This window comes from Maniola hyperantus, chromosome 19 (assembly GCF_902806685.2).
Source record: "Maniola hyperantus chromosome 19, iAphHyp1.2, whole genome shotgun sequence".
In the NCBI taxonomy this organism is placed as follows: Eukaryota; Metazoa; Arthropoda; class Insecta; order Lepidoptera; family Nymphalidae; genus Maniola; species Maniola hyperantus.
In genome coordinates this window covers 7,752,445-7,769,197 of record NC_048554.1, presented here as the reverse complement: position 1 = coordinate 7,769,197, position 16,753 = coordinate 7,752,445, and the positions used below count along the sequence as shown (strand labels likewise).

At 36.8% G+C, this 16,753-nt stretch overlaps 2 protein-coding genes across 10 annotated transcripts in view; one reads left to right on the top strand and one right to left on the bottom strand.

The window, feature by feature from the left end:
• Positions 1–16,753, bottom strand: part of LOC117991118 (L-xylulose reductase-like) — a 345,757-nt gene that overhangs the window by 220,709 nt on the left and 108,295 nt on the right. The gene's annotated exons all lie outside the window — the stretch shown is intronic.
• The window catches only part of spen (split ends), a 94,353-nt gene that overhangs the window by 20,713 nt on the left and 56,887 nt on the right, over positions 1–16,753 (top strand). For 4 of the 9 annotated variants that reach the window (XM_069504833.1, XM_069504825.1, XM_069504826.1 and 1 more), the window contains exon 2: positions 1,381–1,695. The exons of 3 other annotated variants lie outside the window; for them this stretch is intronic. In XM_069504833.1, coding sequence (XP_069360934.1) covers positions 1,381–1,695 — 315 coding nt within the window. Of the gene's footprint in view, positions 1–1,380; positions 1,696–16,753 lie in introns of those variants that run through there. 2 more of the 9 variants (XM_069504832.1, XM_069504829.1) reach the window with 1 other exon arrangement.

Sequence of the window (16,753 nt, the reverse complement as noted above, 5' to 3'; positions counted from 1 at the left end):
GCTTCTTGGGGCAACATGTGTTACCTACTCAAGTGACGCGTTTCGCATTTCACCTAGACTGTTGGGAGAGGTAAGGCATCGTAAGTAGTCGAAATTCTACAGACACGGACGCGATTTACCTCGTTTCTAATTCGAAACGTATCCCAGAGTATCCTAGGCATTTTATAGGCAAGCGTTTTCCACCTTAGACTGCATCATCACTTGCCAGCAGGTCTAATTGCAGCCAAGTCTATAAATAAATAAAAAACCGGCCAAGTGTGAGTCAGACTCGCGCACCGAGGTTTCCGTACTCGGGTATATTTTCGAAAGTATGCACGATAAACCAAACTTTTGCTTAATAAAGCATAAAAATAAATAAAAATCTGGTTTGGAATGTAAGCTAAAGCCCATATGATACCCCACTTGGTAAAGTTATCTTACTTTGAAAATTGAAAATACTATTTGTTCATGACTTCAACAACATATTTTAATTTTGTTTTTGTGAGGTAACCACAAATTCACGATTTTCAGATTTTTTCCTTTACTTGTGCTATAAGACCTACCTAATTGCCAAATTTCATGATTCTAGGTCAACGGGATCCTATAAGTTTCTTAACAGATTCGACAGACACAGACAGACAACGAAGTGATCCTATAAGGCTTTCTTTTTTCTTTTGAGGTACGGAATCCTAAAGAAGAGTGGGGTTATGGATTTCACGCTTTTTTTGAGTAAGTCCCCATAGGCATGTCAGCCAAGCGCTAATCATAAAAAAACATGCTCTATCGGATTCATATCCGTAGATGTTGCTGGCTAATGCATTACCAGACCACATGGTTTATTAATATGCCTGTATTGAGCCCATTATTCTGCATTAGAATAAAACCATCACAGCAGCAGCCATGTTCCCTCCATCGATTATCTCTATATTATCACTAATTCGATACACTATCATATTGAGCCACCCTCATATGCTACTTAATTTTAAAATTAGACTGAACGTAAAGTTCCTCCTTTGCGTCATATATTCACTACTAGCTGATACCCGCAACTTCGTCCGCGTAGATTTAGCTTTTTGAAAAAACTAATTCGGCTAATTTTCTATTTTCAAAATATGTGAAATAAAAATAAAAAGTATTATCTAGATATTAATAAATTTATAACCGATCATTTCTTTAACATATTTTTATCTTACTTTTATTTCTGTTACGTTAATTGTGCCGGTATGTTTATAATATTATAGTTTTCTATGCTCTGGCTTTTCATATTTAAGTAGGTATTATATAATATACTATTTTTAATGCTTCATACTTAAATTTCCCATACCTTATATCACTGTCCTTAGATGCCTGCAATTAAGTTACAACTTACTAGATGACTCAAAATCCCTTCATCTCTTCCAGCTATGGCCGAGTCCAGAATGTCAAGTTATTGGGTCGAATGGAGGGCGCGAGTGCGAGTTCTAACGCGAGTGCTAATAGCGGTATTTGTGCCACTGTTGCATTTATGGACATCAAGTCTGCATCGAAGGCACATAACGTGGAGCACGTACTGGACGAAAGAACTCTTACCACTGAGTATTACGAGCCAGCCGCGATTCCATCGACCGCGGGCGCGCCCTCTGCCGGCTCCTCGCCCGCCGGCTCCGGTTACTCAGGTTCTTCATCCTCCGTGAATTCCGCACCTGCTCCCGTCTCCGCCTCGCGTTACCACCTCCCGTGAGTATAGCTTTTCCTTAGCTACTTATAGCCATCTGTTAGTATCACTATCACTATTTCACAATTGCGAGGCATACCTACTTAATTTTTTAATAATAACATAAACGAATTTTTAAGGTTACTAATATTCCTCTGTCCCTTCCAACTAAGTATGAAGCTGTAAGTAGGGATTAGCTAGTAAGGTTTGAGGCCGCGATCATTAAATTGGTTAGGATACCTAATTACTGTACGTAGGTGTACTTACTTATCATGATCAATAAATTAAATAACAATTCTTTGTGTGGAGATAAGATCGTGGTCGATATAGATAATGTATTAATATGTAGATTGTAGGTACATAAGTAATAATCAATTTGCAAATTACTCGTTTCAATATTATGTTTCTTTGTTGAATTTTTCTTCATTCTAAACAATTTTTAATAATTATAAAATATTGTTCTTTATTGTTATTTTCTTTCAGTTCAGTTATAAGTTACCATCGTTGTAAGTAACACATTATAGATAGAGCCAGCGCGTGCAGGACCTGCGTTATTTTAAGAAAGCGGAAAGTTTCTCTATGTATTGTACATTAATTCATTACAATGGTACCGGCAGATGGCTTTTATTATTTTCTGCTGCGACGATCCTTTGGACGGTTTTTGTCGCTTGGTGTTCATGTGGCATTACATGTCAACGACTGATTAATATAAACCTGTAAAATAATTCAAAAATACAAATGCTTTAATGCTTGCAAATTTGTGGTGATTATGCTCATAGATTAAGCATGTCCGTCATTAGTCTTCGCACCAAATATGGATGCCGCCGCCGCCATGACAGTGAATTTGCGACCATCTCATGGATTGCAGTGCTAAATTTGGATTGCAGTGGGGGAATACCCGATACAGTGACAGTGAAGTGGCTATGTGTTAGTGCGTTTACAAATGCGAGCTATATAGTGTGCAGTGTTTTTGGATACATTGGTTCTACAAATTGTTATCAAGATCGCAATTCGCAACGTGTGGGGATCACTGTGGCTGGCGGCGGATCCAACATCGTTTTATGTATGCACCTTGTTATTAACGCTAATGTTCTTTATTGATATGTGTTTCTACTTGTTTAACACATTTTCATACATGCCCGCCTCAAGGCTTTACTTGGTAACCATTCTCTTACAGACTGTAACATCTTGTTGATATGTTTTTATTTTTACATCTCTACCGAATTAATAGACTTATCCAAGTTTTTAATGGTTATTTATAACTAATAGACCCACCCCGACATACAGTCATGTGCACATAACTACCTGCTTCGTGGCAAATGTATAAAACAAGTTGTTATAACATAATATCTTTGTCGTAAAAACATTGATAACAGCTTTTGACCATTAATTATACACATACAAACAAACAAAAATCTAAATATTTAATATTTTTTTATATTTTATTCGAAACTAGCTTATGCCCGCGACTTCGTCCGCGTGGACTACACAAATTACGAACTCCTATTTTACCCCTTAGATTATTATCAATTTTCTAAAATCTTTTCTTATATATCTAATAATCTTCGTAGACATCCGCTACGTCTTAATAGTTATCTGCATGCCAAATTGCAGCCCAATCCATTCTGTAGTTTGAGCTGTGCGTTGATAGATCAGTCAGTCAGTCAGCTTTTCCTTTTATATATAAGGGTAAAATATAAGCTTTGATAGCCTAGTGGTTAGGACGTCCGCCTCCTAATCGCCCGTTCGATCTCGGGACGCACCTCTAACTTTTCGGAGTTATGTGCGTTTTTAAGTAATTAAATATCACTTGCTTTAACGGTGAAGGTAAACATCGTGAGGAAACCTGCATGCTGAGAGTTCCCCATAATGTTATCAAAGGTATGTGAAATAATTAGAAACCGGCCAAGTGCGAGTCAAGCCTAGCTCTATTTAAGGGTTCTGTACACATTAATAATTATATGAACAATATAATACTCTGGGTGTATGATATAAAATTTCCGAACTAGACATCAACGAACCGTGAAAGAAAACACAAAAAAAAACCGGCCAAGTGCGAGTCAGGCTCGCGCACCGAGTGTTCCGTATACAGTCGTATTTTTTCGACATCTTGCATGATAAATCAAATACTATGATTCATAAAAATAAATAAAAATCTGTTTTAGAATCCACAGGTGAAGCCCTTTTATATGATACCCCACTTGATATAGTTATCTTAATTGGATAATAATTGAAAATACTAATTTTATTATTAGTTCATGACCACAATTTAATTAATTTTGTGTGATGTAACCACAACTTCACGGTTTTCAGATTTTTGTCCTAATATCTGCTATAAGGCCTACCTACCTGCCAAATTTCATGATTCTTGGTCTACGGGAAGTACCCTGTAGGTTTCTTGACAGACAGACAGACGGATGGACAGACAGACAGACAACAAAGTGATCCTATAAGGGTTCCGTTTTTCCTTTTGAGGTACATGTTATTTGTAGGGTAGGGTCTTAACGACCGAGACAGTGCTCTATAAATCTGCTGTCTCCTTCTAAAGATCGATGTTCCACTTTTGGCCGCATACTGTAATTGTCGTTGGTATTTGACAGCAATTTTTAGGGTTCCATCTCTAGAGAAAAAAATATCTTTATAAGTCCCGCAAATTGCTATTGCGCTGGAACGCACTAATGTCTCATTAACATCGAAATGACGTCATTTTGACGTCAGCCGAAATAAAAATATACCATCAGCTCGAAACTTTAGTCTAGTCCTGACGTCACTAAAATGGCGGCCACGCGTATTAGCAATTTGTCTATATGCGTCTGTCATATCGGTCAAGACTCAAGACTACTTCCCGTTGACTTTCCTAGCTAGCATCTTGAAATTTGGCAGATAGCAATGTCTTAAATATTGCACAAGTAAAGGGGAAAAGCCGAAAACCGTGACTTTGTAGTTACATTACCAACACACATCACAAACTCCAACTTTAGGTACCTCGGTTCGCTCTTTCAAAGCGACGGCAATATTGACCGAGCCGTGAATGAATATAATTCAATAGAATAAATGTGGGATTTATGAAATGTCGACTGGTCTCTGGTGTTATATGCGACCCAAAAATGCCCCTTAAACTTAATACTATCGTCTAGTGACAAAACGCGATGCATGTAGGTATTTTCAAAAATACTACCTGTTTCACGCCGCTTCGCTGCCATCTCGTGAAACATGGAGAGAGAGAGTTGTAAGTCCAGTAGGCATTTGCCAATCTAGTCCTTTGCAAGTCCAGTAGGCATCTTGAAATATTGTTTCGGGTGATAACGTTTCCCCCCCCCCCCACGTTTACAAAATTAGATAATTTTGGTCTCATTAGATTCAGTATATATATACCTTGATCTAGGTTTGTAAGTTTTATTTTTTTAGTATTTTAGTTTAGTTTAATTGATAAAAATACTCAAGAAAGATTTTAGGTAAAAAATATGGATATTTAGACGCAAGTAACTTTTAGCATAAGCAAATATTTCGTTAAAATTAAAACGTACGAGCATAGTTCTTTATTATATCTACATTTCTAAAAATTATGAAAATTGGAATGCATTTACGGGGAGAAAAACATCACTTTTTGTATGAAAATTTACAACTAAGACGATCCTCTTCAGGGGAAAATCTATAAAACCGTCGTCAGACCTGTCACATTATATGGTTCAGAATGTTGGGTTGTAAAACGGGCGTATGAAAGACGAGTAGGTACATGGGACCGAAATGCGAATGTTGAGGTGGATGTGTGGGATGATAAGAAGGATAAGATAATGTACAATAAAATTTATAAGGGGAAGTTTGAAAGTAGCGCCCAGTGTTATAAAAGTGGAGGGGAATAAGCTGGCATGGTATGTGGCTGGTATATATGTATATGTAATGTGGAGGGAAGAAAATCATATCACTAGAGGAATGTTGAAATATGCCTACGAAAGAAAAAAGAGGAGAGCAAGATCAAAGAAAAGGAGGGTGCCACGTTATGTGGGGTGGGTACTACTAACCAAGGACTAGAGGCGGAACGAAATATAATATAAATTATGCAACCTTTCTGCGACGAGCTTGGTCGCTTATGCGACTGCATAAGCGACCAAGCTCTTTATAAAAAAGGAGAAGTTGTGGCTTTTACTATACCGCTTTATTTAAAAGTAAAACATATAATATAATATAATACTAGCTTATGCTCGCGACTTCGTCCGCGTGGACTACACAAATTTAAAACCCCTATTTCACCCCCTTAGGGGTTGAATTAAAAAAATCCTTTCTTAGCGGATGCCTACGTTATACGTCATAATAGCTATCTGCATGCCAAATTTTAGCCCGATCCGTCCAGTACTTTGAGCTGTGCGTTGATAGATCAGTCAGTCGTCAGTCAGTCACCTTTTCTATATTTTTAGACTAGCTTATGTTCGCGACTTCGTCCGCGTGGACTTCACAAAATTCAAACCCCTATTTCACCCCCTTAGGGGTTGAATTTTCAAAAATCCTTTCTAAGCGGATGCCTGCGTCATAATAGCTATTTGCATGCCTTTCAGCCCGACCCGTCCAGTAGTTTGAGCTGTGCGTTGATAGATCAGTCAGTCAGTCAGTCAGTCAGTCACCTTTTATATATTTAGATTTTACCATGAGTTATAGTTTCAGTCTTAAAATCTTATTATTACATTACAATGACTTTCTTTATAGTCCAAGATCTTACTGCCGCCAGACGTTCCTTTTTTGCTGAGAAACAAAATGTGGGGATAGAGTAATGATAGTGTATACTTTTAATGTCATGCATATTTGCTAGCTTGTACCTCGGGCCAATTTAAAGATATCAGTTGCTAAAGGCACGTGAAAACATTACTCACTTTTCTTAATGTTTGAGTGCTGATTTTTATGTATATGTAGGCGCGCTAGACACGTACATCAGAAATAGGAAGGAGAATGACCGATAATTATTATTATTAATCCTCAGCCGACATCAGAACGTATCAGAACGTAGTAATTAACCACTAGGTACTTTAATCAATGATCTTTACAATTAGTTCTCAGCACTTTAAACAACCTATTGGATGAGTCGGGATTTACTTTCTTAAAATGAACCAGGCCGCATATGTGAACTAACGATATTCTTGTGTTATCAAATTACATGGACTATCCTCAATTATTATCATGGAAACTTTCACGTATAGCACAGGGAAACTATCAACGCAAGGTAACGAGGTAAACCTAACCTAACCCTACCTAGGTCGCCTCCAACCACCCCTCACAGCGACCCCTCACCTCACTCTAACCTAATCTCAACATCATCATAGCGTCATCATAGCATCATCGCATCATGTGATTAGGGCACAATTGCTATTGCAACCTCTGAATCAAATCACTAGCCATTTCTTTATCTGATCATCTAAAGACAATCTACCACTGGTTCGGAATGCTACAGCCTACCGCGAGAAGAGCCAGCAAGAAACTCGCGTGGCGACTAGCTCAATCATCAATCTCAACTTCATGAACACTCTTAAAATAATCATTGCATTGACACTCACTATCTAAACCAGATCATATTATTGACTCCTCTTTACTAACTCGCAATATCACAATAGCTCTACCTTATCCACTCTATGCGCGTCTACATACCGAATGCCATAGCATCGTGCGCTACGGCGCCTCGAACACTATTCATCCAGGTATGCAATCGCCACACTATACCTACGCGAATCCCACTCAAGGGATCGCCAGCTCGTGCCCGGTTTCCTCGAAACCACCAGAATGCAAGCTATTCGATCTAATGGGAAACTCATTGTCTGATTACCCTACCTCTTGTGTAGGGTAGTGTCTACCCTACACAAGAGTCATCAATGATTCTTAACCAAACGGTTATACGTTTCTAAAGCGGGTACTATCAAAGTTAACTGCAAATTACTATCACACTAAACTAATTATTATCTCAACTGCCGGTATATCTCCAATTACACTCTAAATTACTAGCGTTTGCAGAAATAACCTTAACGGATGTCATTATAATAATCTATCCACTGAGCCAACCGTTAACTCACGAATTACTCTAATATTCACCAATATAATTAATATTCCATATTCGTCTAACAACTACGCGAACATTATTAATAGTGCTTTGCAGACAAAGTCACCGGATAGCATTAAAGGTTTGAATTACTTTAAGGTTACGATTTAACACAAACATTCTACATTATCACAATCACAGAATTAAATATCACGAACATTATTATTCACGCTAAAAGCTACCTATCTCGAATTACCTAAGCTAATCTGAATTCAAATAAAAAGGCTAGAGTGAATTCTGAATCAGACAACCTACGCGTGTCTGTCAAAATCCAACTCTGCCGGCTAATCCAAGATGGCTTCTTTTCACAGAGTAAAGCTTCCTTCATGCAACGTTTCTTTTCACGGAATCTATGACAGTAAAACCTATTATAACATTGACACGCCTACATATATTTCCTGAGTATCATAATATAAAAATTATGACTCAAACTTCATGTAACAATTAAGATAAACTATGTTATTTTTTGCGAGCTTTTTAAATGGTCTGGCGGAAATTACCGACGATAGGAACTGTCTGGCAGTGTTGAATATAAATTATTGACAATATTCTGTACAACAATACATGAAAATCAGCAGTCAGACTTTAAGAAAAGTGACTATTTTTTTAAAGTTACTTTCAGTTGCTAATACCTATAAATTGACCCACGGCATAAGCTAGCAGATAAGCGTACGTTACGTTAATAGTCCATCATTCCTCATACGCCTAAGGATTGCAATACTCTTCAAATTTCCTACAAAGTTTCCTAAAAGTTGGTCAAGTATGGACGTAATTCATTTAGGGTTTTAGGTGTGTAAGATAAATCAACATGTTAATTACCCAATTACAAATAAAGTCAATTGTAATTTCTAACTGCAATAACAACAACATCACTCACAAATAGAATTAAATTAATTGCCTAAATTTTATTTTATTTTATTTAAGCAGATGCCCGCGACTGCGTCCGCGTAAAATTTCTAGTTTCTCATGAGATCTGAAATTTTCCCGCTGCAAAAGGTCTCACTTACCTACCCACTCAGTGGCCCCGATTCTCTAGTCTCTCTCTAAACTAAATTTAGAGTCTGCATCCTTGTCTTTTTACTAATGCTAAAAAAGGAACGGAACATGACTTTCACATTTAAAGACTCTAAATTTTAGTGCACAGTACAAATTTAAACAGTAGGTTCGCGAGTGCGTGCTAAAATCACGGGTTTTACCATCTAAAAATTAAGTTTATAACTGTCAAACTGTGTCTGTCCTTTTCATATTACATTAGTAAGAAGAGCATGCGAATACTCTAAAATTAGGTTGTGCTCAGAATTAGCCCCATTCTCACTTTAAGACACGGAACCCAGAATACCTAAATGCCAATTTTCATATCTCTAACTTCAAAAATATAGGATTTTCATAAAACCCTTCCACCCCCATTTTACTCCCTTAGGGGGGGAATTTAGTTAGATCCTTTCTTATCTGATACCTACCCCCTAGAAATAGCCTACATTTCAAATTTCAAGTAAAAATAACAATTGTTAAAACTGTTCTATAAAAACATTGCCCCCCCCCCCTTATTTTACCACCTTTAAGGGGGGAATTTCACATATAGAATTATACAGATTTTTATTATTTAAAGCTAATAACCTAAATGTCGATTTTCACGTCTCTAACTTCAAAAAAAAATTGTGTTTGTGTTTATAAATATTTGTGTTTGTGTTTATCATGTGTCGGATCAACCAATAAATGAACTTCTATTCTATTCTATTCAAAACATAGGACTTTCATACAACCTTCGACCCCACCTTTCACTCCCTTAGGGGGGGAATTTAGTAAGATCCTTTCTTATCTGATACCTACCCCCTAGAAAGAACCTACCTTCCAAATTTCAAGTAAAAATAACAATAGTTAAAACTTTTCTATAAAAACTTCTCCCCCCTTTTTACTAGACTTAAGGGGGAAATTTCCCTAATTGACTTATACAGTTTTTTATTATTTAAAGCTAATAACCTAAATGTCGATTTTCACGTCTCTAACTCCAAAAACATAGGACTTTCATACAACCTTCGACCCCCCCTTTCACACCCTTAGGGGGGAATTTTTCAAAACCGTTTCTTAGCTGACACCTAGGTCCTAAAAAGAACCTACCTTCCAAATTTCAAGTTTGTAGGCTTTATAGTTTCTGAGATTTCGTGATTAGTCAGTCAGTGAGTGGTATCTCTTTTATATATTTAGAAGATGTATAATTGGCCCACCCTCATTAACTATTACTTACTGTAAATCACTCTAGTCCATGCATCTACAGCCAGCGCTCCAAGTGTAAACTGCGTAGTTAAAATCGTGAATTTTAGACTTTATTTATATCAAGGAACATTTATTCCATTTTACTGACATTATTGTGCTTCGACGATCATCAGCCACTGTTGGGAAATCATTGAAATATTTATGTAATTTGTAAGTCCCTTACTCGGGTATTATTTTCAACATTTTGCACGATAAATGAAAAACTATTATGCATAAAAATAATTAAAAATCTGTTTTGGAATATTTAAAGCCTTTTCATATGATACCCCACTTGGTATCGTTATCTAACTTTGAAATACTAAAATTATTTGTCCATTAACACATTTTAATTTTTTGGGTGTGATGTAACCACAACTCCACGGTTTTCGGAGTTATTCCTTTACTTGTGCTATAAGACCTACTCTGCCAAATCTCTTGATTCTAGGTCAACGGTTACCTAGATAGTTTTTCGGTACCCTATAGGATTTTTTGACAGACACGACAGACAGACGGAAAGACAGTCAGATAACGAAGTGATCCTATAAGGGTTCCTTTTGAGGTACGGAGGTACAGTGTACAAATATTCATGAATGAGATTGCATTCCCTACTAGGTAATATACCTACTGGATTACGAAGTTCGTAACCCACGATGCTTGATCACTGAGAAGTTTTTTCTAAGTAATAATGAGGAGGTTTCCAGGCAACGTTCGAGAAAATTTTCATATAATGTGGCGCTGAATACTACCATCACTAAAGATGAAAAATAATATCTATATCTATATGATCTATGCTGTAATGTAACGCTTTAGCGATAAGGCCGCTTTTGCATGCTACAGCTATTGGATTAAGATCCTGTATTGTGTTTTTTCAATGTTTACTTTGTGTTGTGTGCAATAAAGTGTAAAATAAAATAAATAAATAAAATAATGTTTGGGTCGTGTCAATCAATGACATAGATGAAGAGTAAGAGCTAGCGTGCGCTGCAATTTTCCTTACATTTCTTCGCCACAAAATCTGTAAACTATAATAGAAGTAATTAATTAATTAATTTGGCTTCTGATTTAAATTTAAAAATTTAAAGCATAGATCATAATATAGATATAGGTATTATTTTTCATCTTTAGTAGTGGTGGTATTTAGCGCTATCTACTAAGGCCATCTATTAAAATTTTCTCGAACGTTGCCTGGACACCTCCTCATTAATCACAACTGTCAAGTCTTTCTGCTGTATAGAACTCCTCAATCTTGATCCGTTCTACCGTAGAAAAATCGTGAGCGTTGGCATCCTTATGACGTGGTCAACATCCAATCTACTCGCCCTACTCGCACGAAACTTTTTGCTCAACATTTCTCATACCTACGAACCGCCACGCAGCAAACAGCAGCAGGAAACACGGGAGCCGTAAAGGCGAACTCCAAACGCTCCAAACGCCAAAGAGTTCGCCTTTACCGTCCCTGCTAAGGGTACACTTATATTTAATATTGCAAGTGTGAATAGGAATCTTCTAGACAAGCGCGCTCCAACTTAGACCTCATCATTGCTGACTTTAAGGAATGATTATCATCAAGCGCAAGCCTATCCTGCAATAAAAAAGCAGTAGACGCTTGCGCGAATGCGGTGTGTCCTCCGATAGGAAACCCCGTGGCATGTCGTCATCAATCATCATGCAGCAGCGGACGTGCGACGTTGCCGTTCCGCTGCCGCATACATTCGCGTTTTCGGTCGATCGGTGGTCTCTACTCTCTAGCGGACTGCCGCGCATCTGACCTGCGCGCTGCGAGGTCATTCGTTAACTTTAAGATTAAACACTGAATGATAGCCACCGCGCTCATTTGACATTGGTTGGTTTTTCATTGCTGGTACACTGAGTACTGATAAATTCGTACTTAATATTATAAATGCGAAAGTGTGTCTGTATGTCTGCTAGCCTTTCAGGGCCCATCCGTTCAACCGATTTTGTAAGCAAACCCCCCCCCCCGCGCATTTTTTTGCGATCGCATCATTTCTGCCGCGTCAGGTGTCGGTTTCCGCGGCGACCTGTGGGAACGCAGTAAGCAGGCATGTCTACCGTTGCGGCCTGATTATGCCTGCGTAACAATTTAGTAAATAAATAAATAAACATTTATTTGGGATCATAGCGCAAACACACTACCCAAAATCAACAAAAACATGTACAGAAAAACACAACAAAAAGATCATAAATACTAAGCCTAAAAGGTATGGCTTTCCACGCATTTCAACCGAGAAAACCACCGCCATTACGTAGCTCTAATAGATGGTGTACGATAATACGTCGTACATGTATAACATGGGCGGCGATCTTCTCAGCTGAATTGCATGAAATTACAATAACATAAATCTAAAAAGTACCCCAATGGATGACACCCATGTCAACTATTAGGTTTCACTGATTTTTGTTACTTAGGGCGGTTTCAGACTAGCGTTTTATACGCGCGTATAAGCTCGTTTTTGGAAGCGCATGTAGGCGCGTATAGGCGCGCCTTTTGGCACACGCTCATCTCGTACGAGCGTTGACGCGCTTCTAAGCTCGTTTAAGCGCGAGCCGCGAGAAACACCTGCCCGCAACACCACCGGTTCGAGCGTACACGCCGAAATATGCCCGTATACGCGCGTCCGGTTTTTTGAAGCGCGTATGTAGCGCGCTGTAAGCGCGTATCCTGAAACGACCGTACGCGCAAAAAAATACGCTAGTCTGAAACCGCCCTTATAGATGACACCCTTCAAAATGTCAGAAATACTGAACGAAATAATAAATCATACGTCCTATTATGTAATTTACCTAATGAATATATATACTTCAAACAATAAAAGTAGGAAAAAGTTGTTTAAATAATTAAATTTTTGAATGTATTTAAAATTATTTAGTAAATTTCCTTGAAGTGTAGGTAAAACACTACAAAAATTATAAAAAAAACCAAAAAAATTATTAAAGTAAAAGAATAGTAGATTATTAACCAAGGGGATAAAGCTGTGTCTTCTGTCGCTGGTGACGATTTAAATCGCGAGCGTAACGAAGGACTCGAGGTTTACTCCCGAGCGTAGCGAGGGTGTTAAAAACTTAAATCACGAGCGAAGCGAGGTATTTAAGACGAGTCCTGAGTGTAGCGAGGGATTTAAGTTCACCCAAGACTAAGACAGCTTTATCACCGAGGAAAATACTCTACTTTTCGTACCATTTGCGAAAAAATTAACACAATAATAATATGAGATAAGCATTTATTAAACGTATTTTTAGAACATTATCTTATTTATAAAAATAAATTAAAATAAACTTTAAACGTTTATGTATTTGAAGAAAATTCCTAGACTAATAGTTTTTGGTCGGAAAACCAGAGGCATCAAGCTCATACGGCCTCATCGGTTTTCGTAATTTTATTTAAAAAATAAAATAAAAAAAATGTTTTTATTTCAACCATCGAGGATCATATTGGTGTTAGTAATTACACGAAACTTAAACCTATTTGTTAGTAAAAAATCTATAACTATAATATCTATAACTATTTAATCATAACTGCATAATAAATGCGTATTCCTTTTTCAAAAAGATGTATAATGCTTTATATACTAACTCAATGGATGTAGTTCAGTCATCGACATAGGAATACACCAGGACCTATCACTGTCACTGTAAAAAGAATGAGAATGCTTTCTGATTAACCATAGATAAAAGAAAAAACGAGCCGAGCAGGACCCCTATTCGCTTGCATGCGTCCCTCTCTCACAATTGCCACACCGAAAAAATGTTTAGTAGTTAGTATAAATAATCACAATAAACAAAAATGCAGTTTTTTAATACGATAGCCTTCACCTTACCGGCAAAGCCGTGCCGCCAAGCCCATTGAGCGATCATGGACGATGCCGTGTAGAAACCGACTAGAGGCATGGGTTTAGTAAAAAAAACTGCCCTATCCCTTGCAAGTTAGCCCCATCATCCTACTGATTCGCTAACTCAGTGTCTAAAACAGAATGATAGCTACCAAGCTCATTTGACACAATCGATTTTTAATCAATTGAAAGTTTTCTACGAAAAATTATCTTACTGTCTGTAATGAAGCAGCAATGTCAATTAATGAGCTCGGTGGCTATTATTCAGCGTTAGACACTGAGTTAGTGAATTTTTAATTGGTGGACTAGCGCATTATCTCCACCGGCTTAAACTCCGCGACACAATATACGCATCCTTCTGCTCCGCAGATACTATGCAATCAGTTGAGCATGCCCTGAACAATACATGCAGGTTGGTGCTGGAGTTCGAGGTTGACTCAGAAATTACAACCTCGAACTTAATATATTAATAATACTAAATTTAAAGTAAGTATACCTATACCTACTTACGTTACTTTAGTAACGTAGCAATATTATAAAAGTACTAACTACTAATATTTACTTACATCACTCAAGGACCTTGAAACATAACGCGTACAATTTAACTCTTCACGGGCTATTTTAACTTTTTGAGTCAAATTTCACGTCAAAAGAAGGAATTTCTTATTTTAAAGGTGAACCATACTTTTGATATGACAGTTGGCCCATAAAAAATGTCGCGTGAGGAGCCATTTGTACGGACTATACAAATAATTATCAGGGCATTTTCTGGTTAAAATATTTGGCATGTTTCTAAAGTTACCCGTACCAAACTGTGGTCATGGTAGTAGTTTGATTCAAAACTATCAACACTAATGGTGATGAAGCAATATTGTCTGTGGTTGTCACACTGTCATGTCAATCAAATATGTCAAAACGTTTTGAAATGTTTTTAGATATCAAAAATATGAACAAATGCAATAATTTTATAAAAGAAAATGATGAACAATTACTGTTCCGTGAGTGGATGCTGCAAAGAAAGTTATCCAGGATGCGGCGTTTCTTATCACAGGTTAAATATGTGTATTTGATCTTCGTAGGGTGACCATAACAGCTAACTATGTAGTTTATTAAGGACAATCACACTTAAAATTAAATAGATTACTTTCCATAATGTTATTATAGATTCGAAAGTGTGTCTGTTTGTTCGTTTATTAATTTGTTGATTTGTCCTTCCATCGACATGATTTTTGCATGGGTATAGTTGAAGACCTGGGGATCTGGAGACCTCCCACGGTAATTTTAAATACCTAAAACTACTCGGAGAAATCGTGGGCATCAGCTTAGTATCTAATCTAGCATAAAATTGGGTATTTTCCTACTTTTGAATTTGATAAATATTATTACTTTAGTATAAACAAGGATAAAAATAATGACGTACGCTGAAAAAAAATATATAAAAATCCAACAAAGATTTACAAAGTTACAGGCATTTTAATTTTAGAGTGGGGGGGTTTTCCATCTCTTTCTCGCAAAACGAAAATTTGTATGAAACCGCATGAAGCTACTATGGCATTAGTAAGGTGTGACATCAAAATTATATATATCACTATCTCTGTGTAGTCAGAAATATTTAAATGCTTATAACTTTTTTGTTATTTGATCGATTTAATTAGTTTTTCAGTTGACGTCATTATTTTTATCCTAGTTTTTAATAAAGTAATAAAAAAATTGGAGTCAAATATCCGATTACTTTAGCACTTGTTTTTATGAGTATTTAGTAGTGCCTATATAGATAAGTACAATTTTTAACCAACTTCCAAAAAGAAGGAGGTTACCGTGTACCGTACCGTACACAGGTACATCATTTCTCCAAGATTTCTGGACTGACTTAGAATTATTCTTTGTCATGACAGGAAGTTTGTAGGTAACTATGAGTTTTATTGTAATTTATAACACTAGCTGATGACCACAACTTCGTACGTGTGGATTTACGTATTAAAAAAATTTCTCGTGAAAACTCTTTAATTTTTAACCTACTTCCAAAAAGGAGGTGGTTCTCAATTCAGCCCGTTTTTTTCGACTTTATTTATTTAATGAATGTACATCGTTTTTTCCAGGTTTCTGGACCGATTTGCAAATTTTTTTTAAAATCAAAAGTTTGTTTGTTTTGGTGGTGGTCCCATAAAAATTTCTGGATCCAACTCCTCAATCCTGATGCTGCAAGGTTACTGCCCGCCTAAGCTATCAAGATTCAGGAAGTGTTCGTAGTAAATTCATGTTGTAGGTACCAAGCAATGTGTTACAATTTTACAATGCAAATTAGCTATATTATTATAAAATAAAAAAGTTTGAAAATTCACATTCTTATTTTATTATTACGATGATTTCTAGGGTTTCGTAGGTACCTCAAAAGAAAAAGGAATCCTTAGAATCACTTAGTTGTCTGTCTGTCTTTTGTGTCTGTCAATTCATGGGAATTGAAACCTATAGGGTACCTACTTCCCGTTGACCTAGAATCATGAAATTTGACAGATAACAATACCTTATACCTAGCACAAGTAAAGCAAAAAATTCGAAAAACGTTAATTTGTAGTAATATCATAATAAGTTTAAGAATTAGTGTTATAAGTAGGTTATATTTATTTTATTTATTACTAGATGATGCCCACGACTTCATTCGCGTGGATTTAGGATTTTTAAAAATCCCGTATTTACTCTTTTATTTTCCGGGATAAAAAGTAGCCTATGACCTTCCTCGGCAAGTACAATACGCGGCCGAAAGTGATGAACATCGGCCTTTAGAATGACATTTCTTCTTGGTAGAGCGTTGTCTCTGTCACTTATACTGATATGGCGTTTTGTCGGCCTCAACGACGGTGCTCTACAAATTTGCTATCTCCTTCTAAAGATCGATGTTCA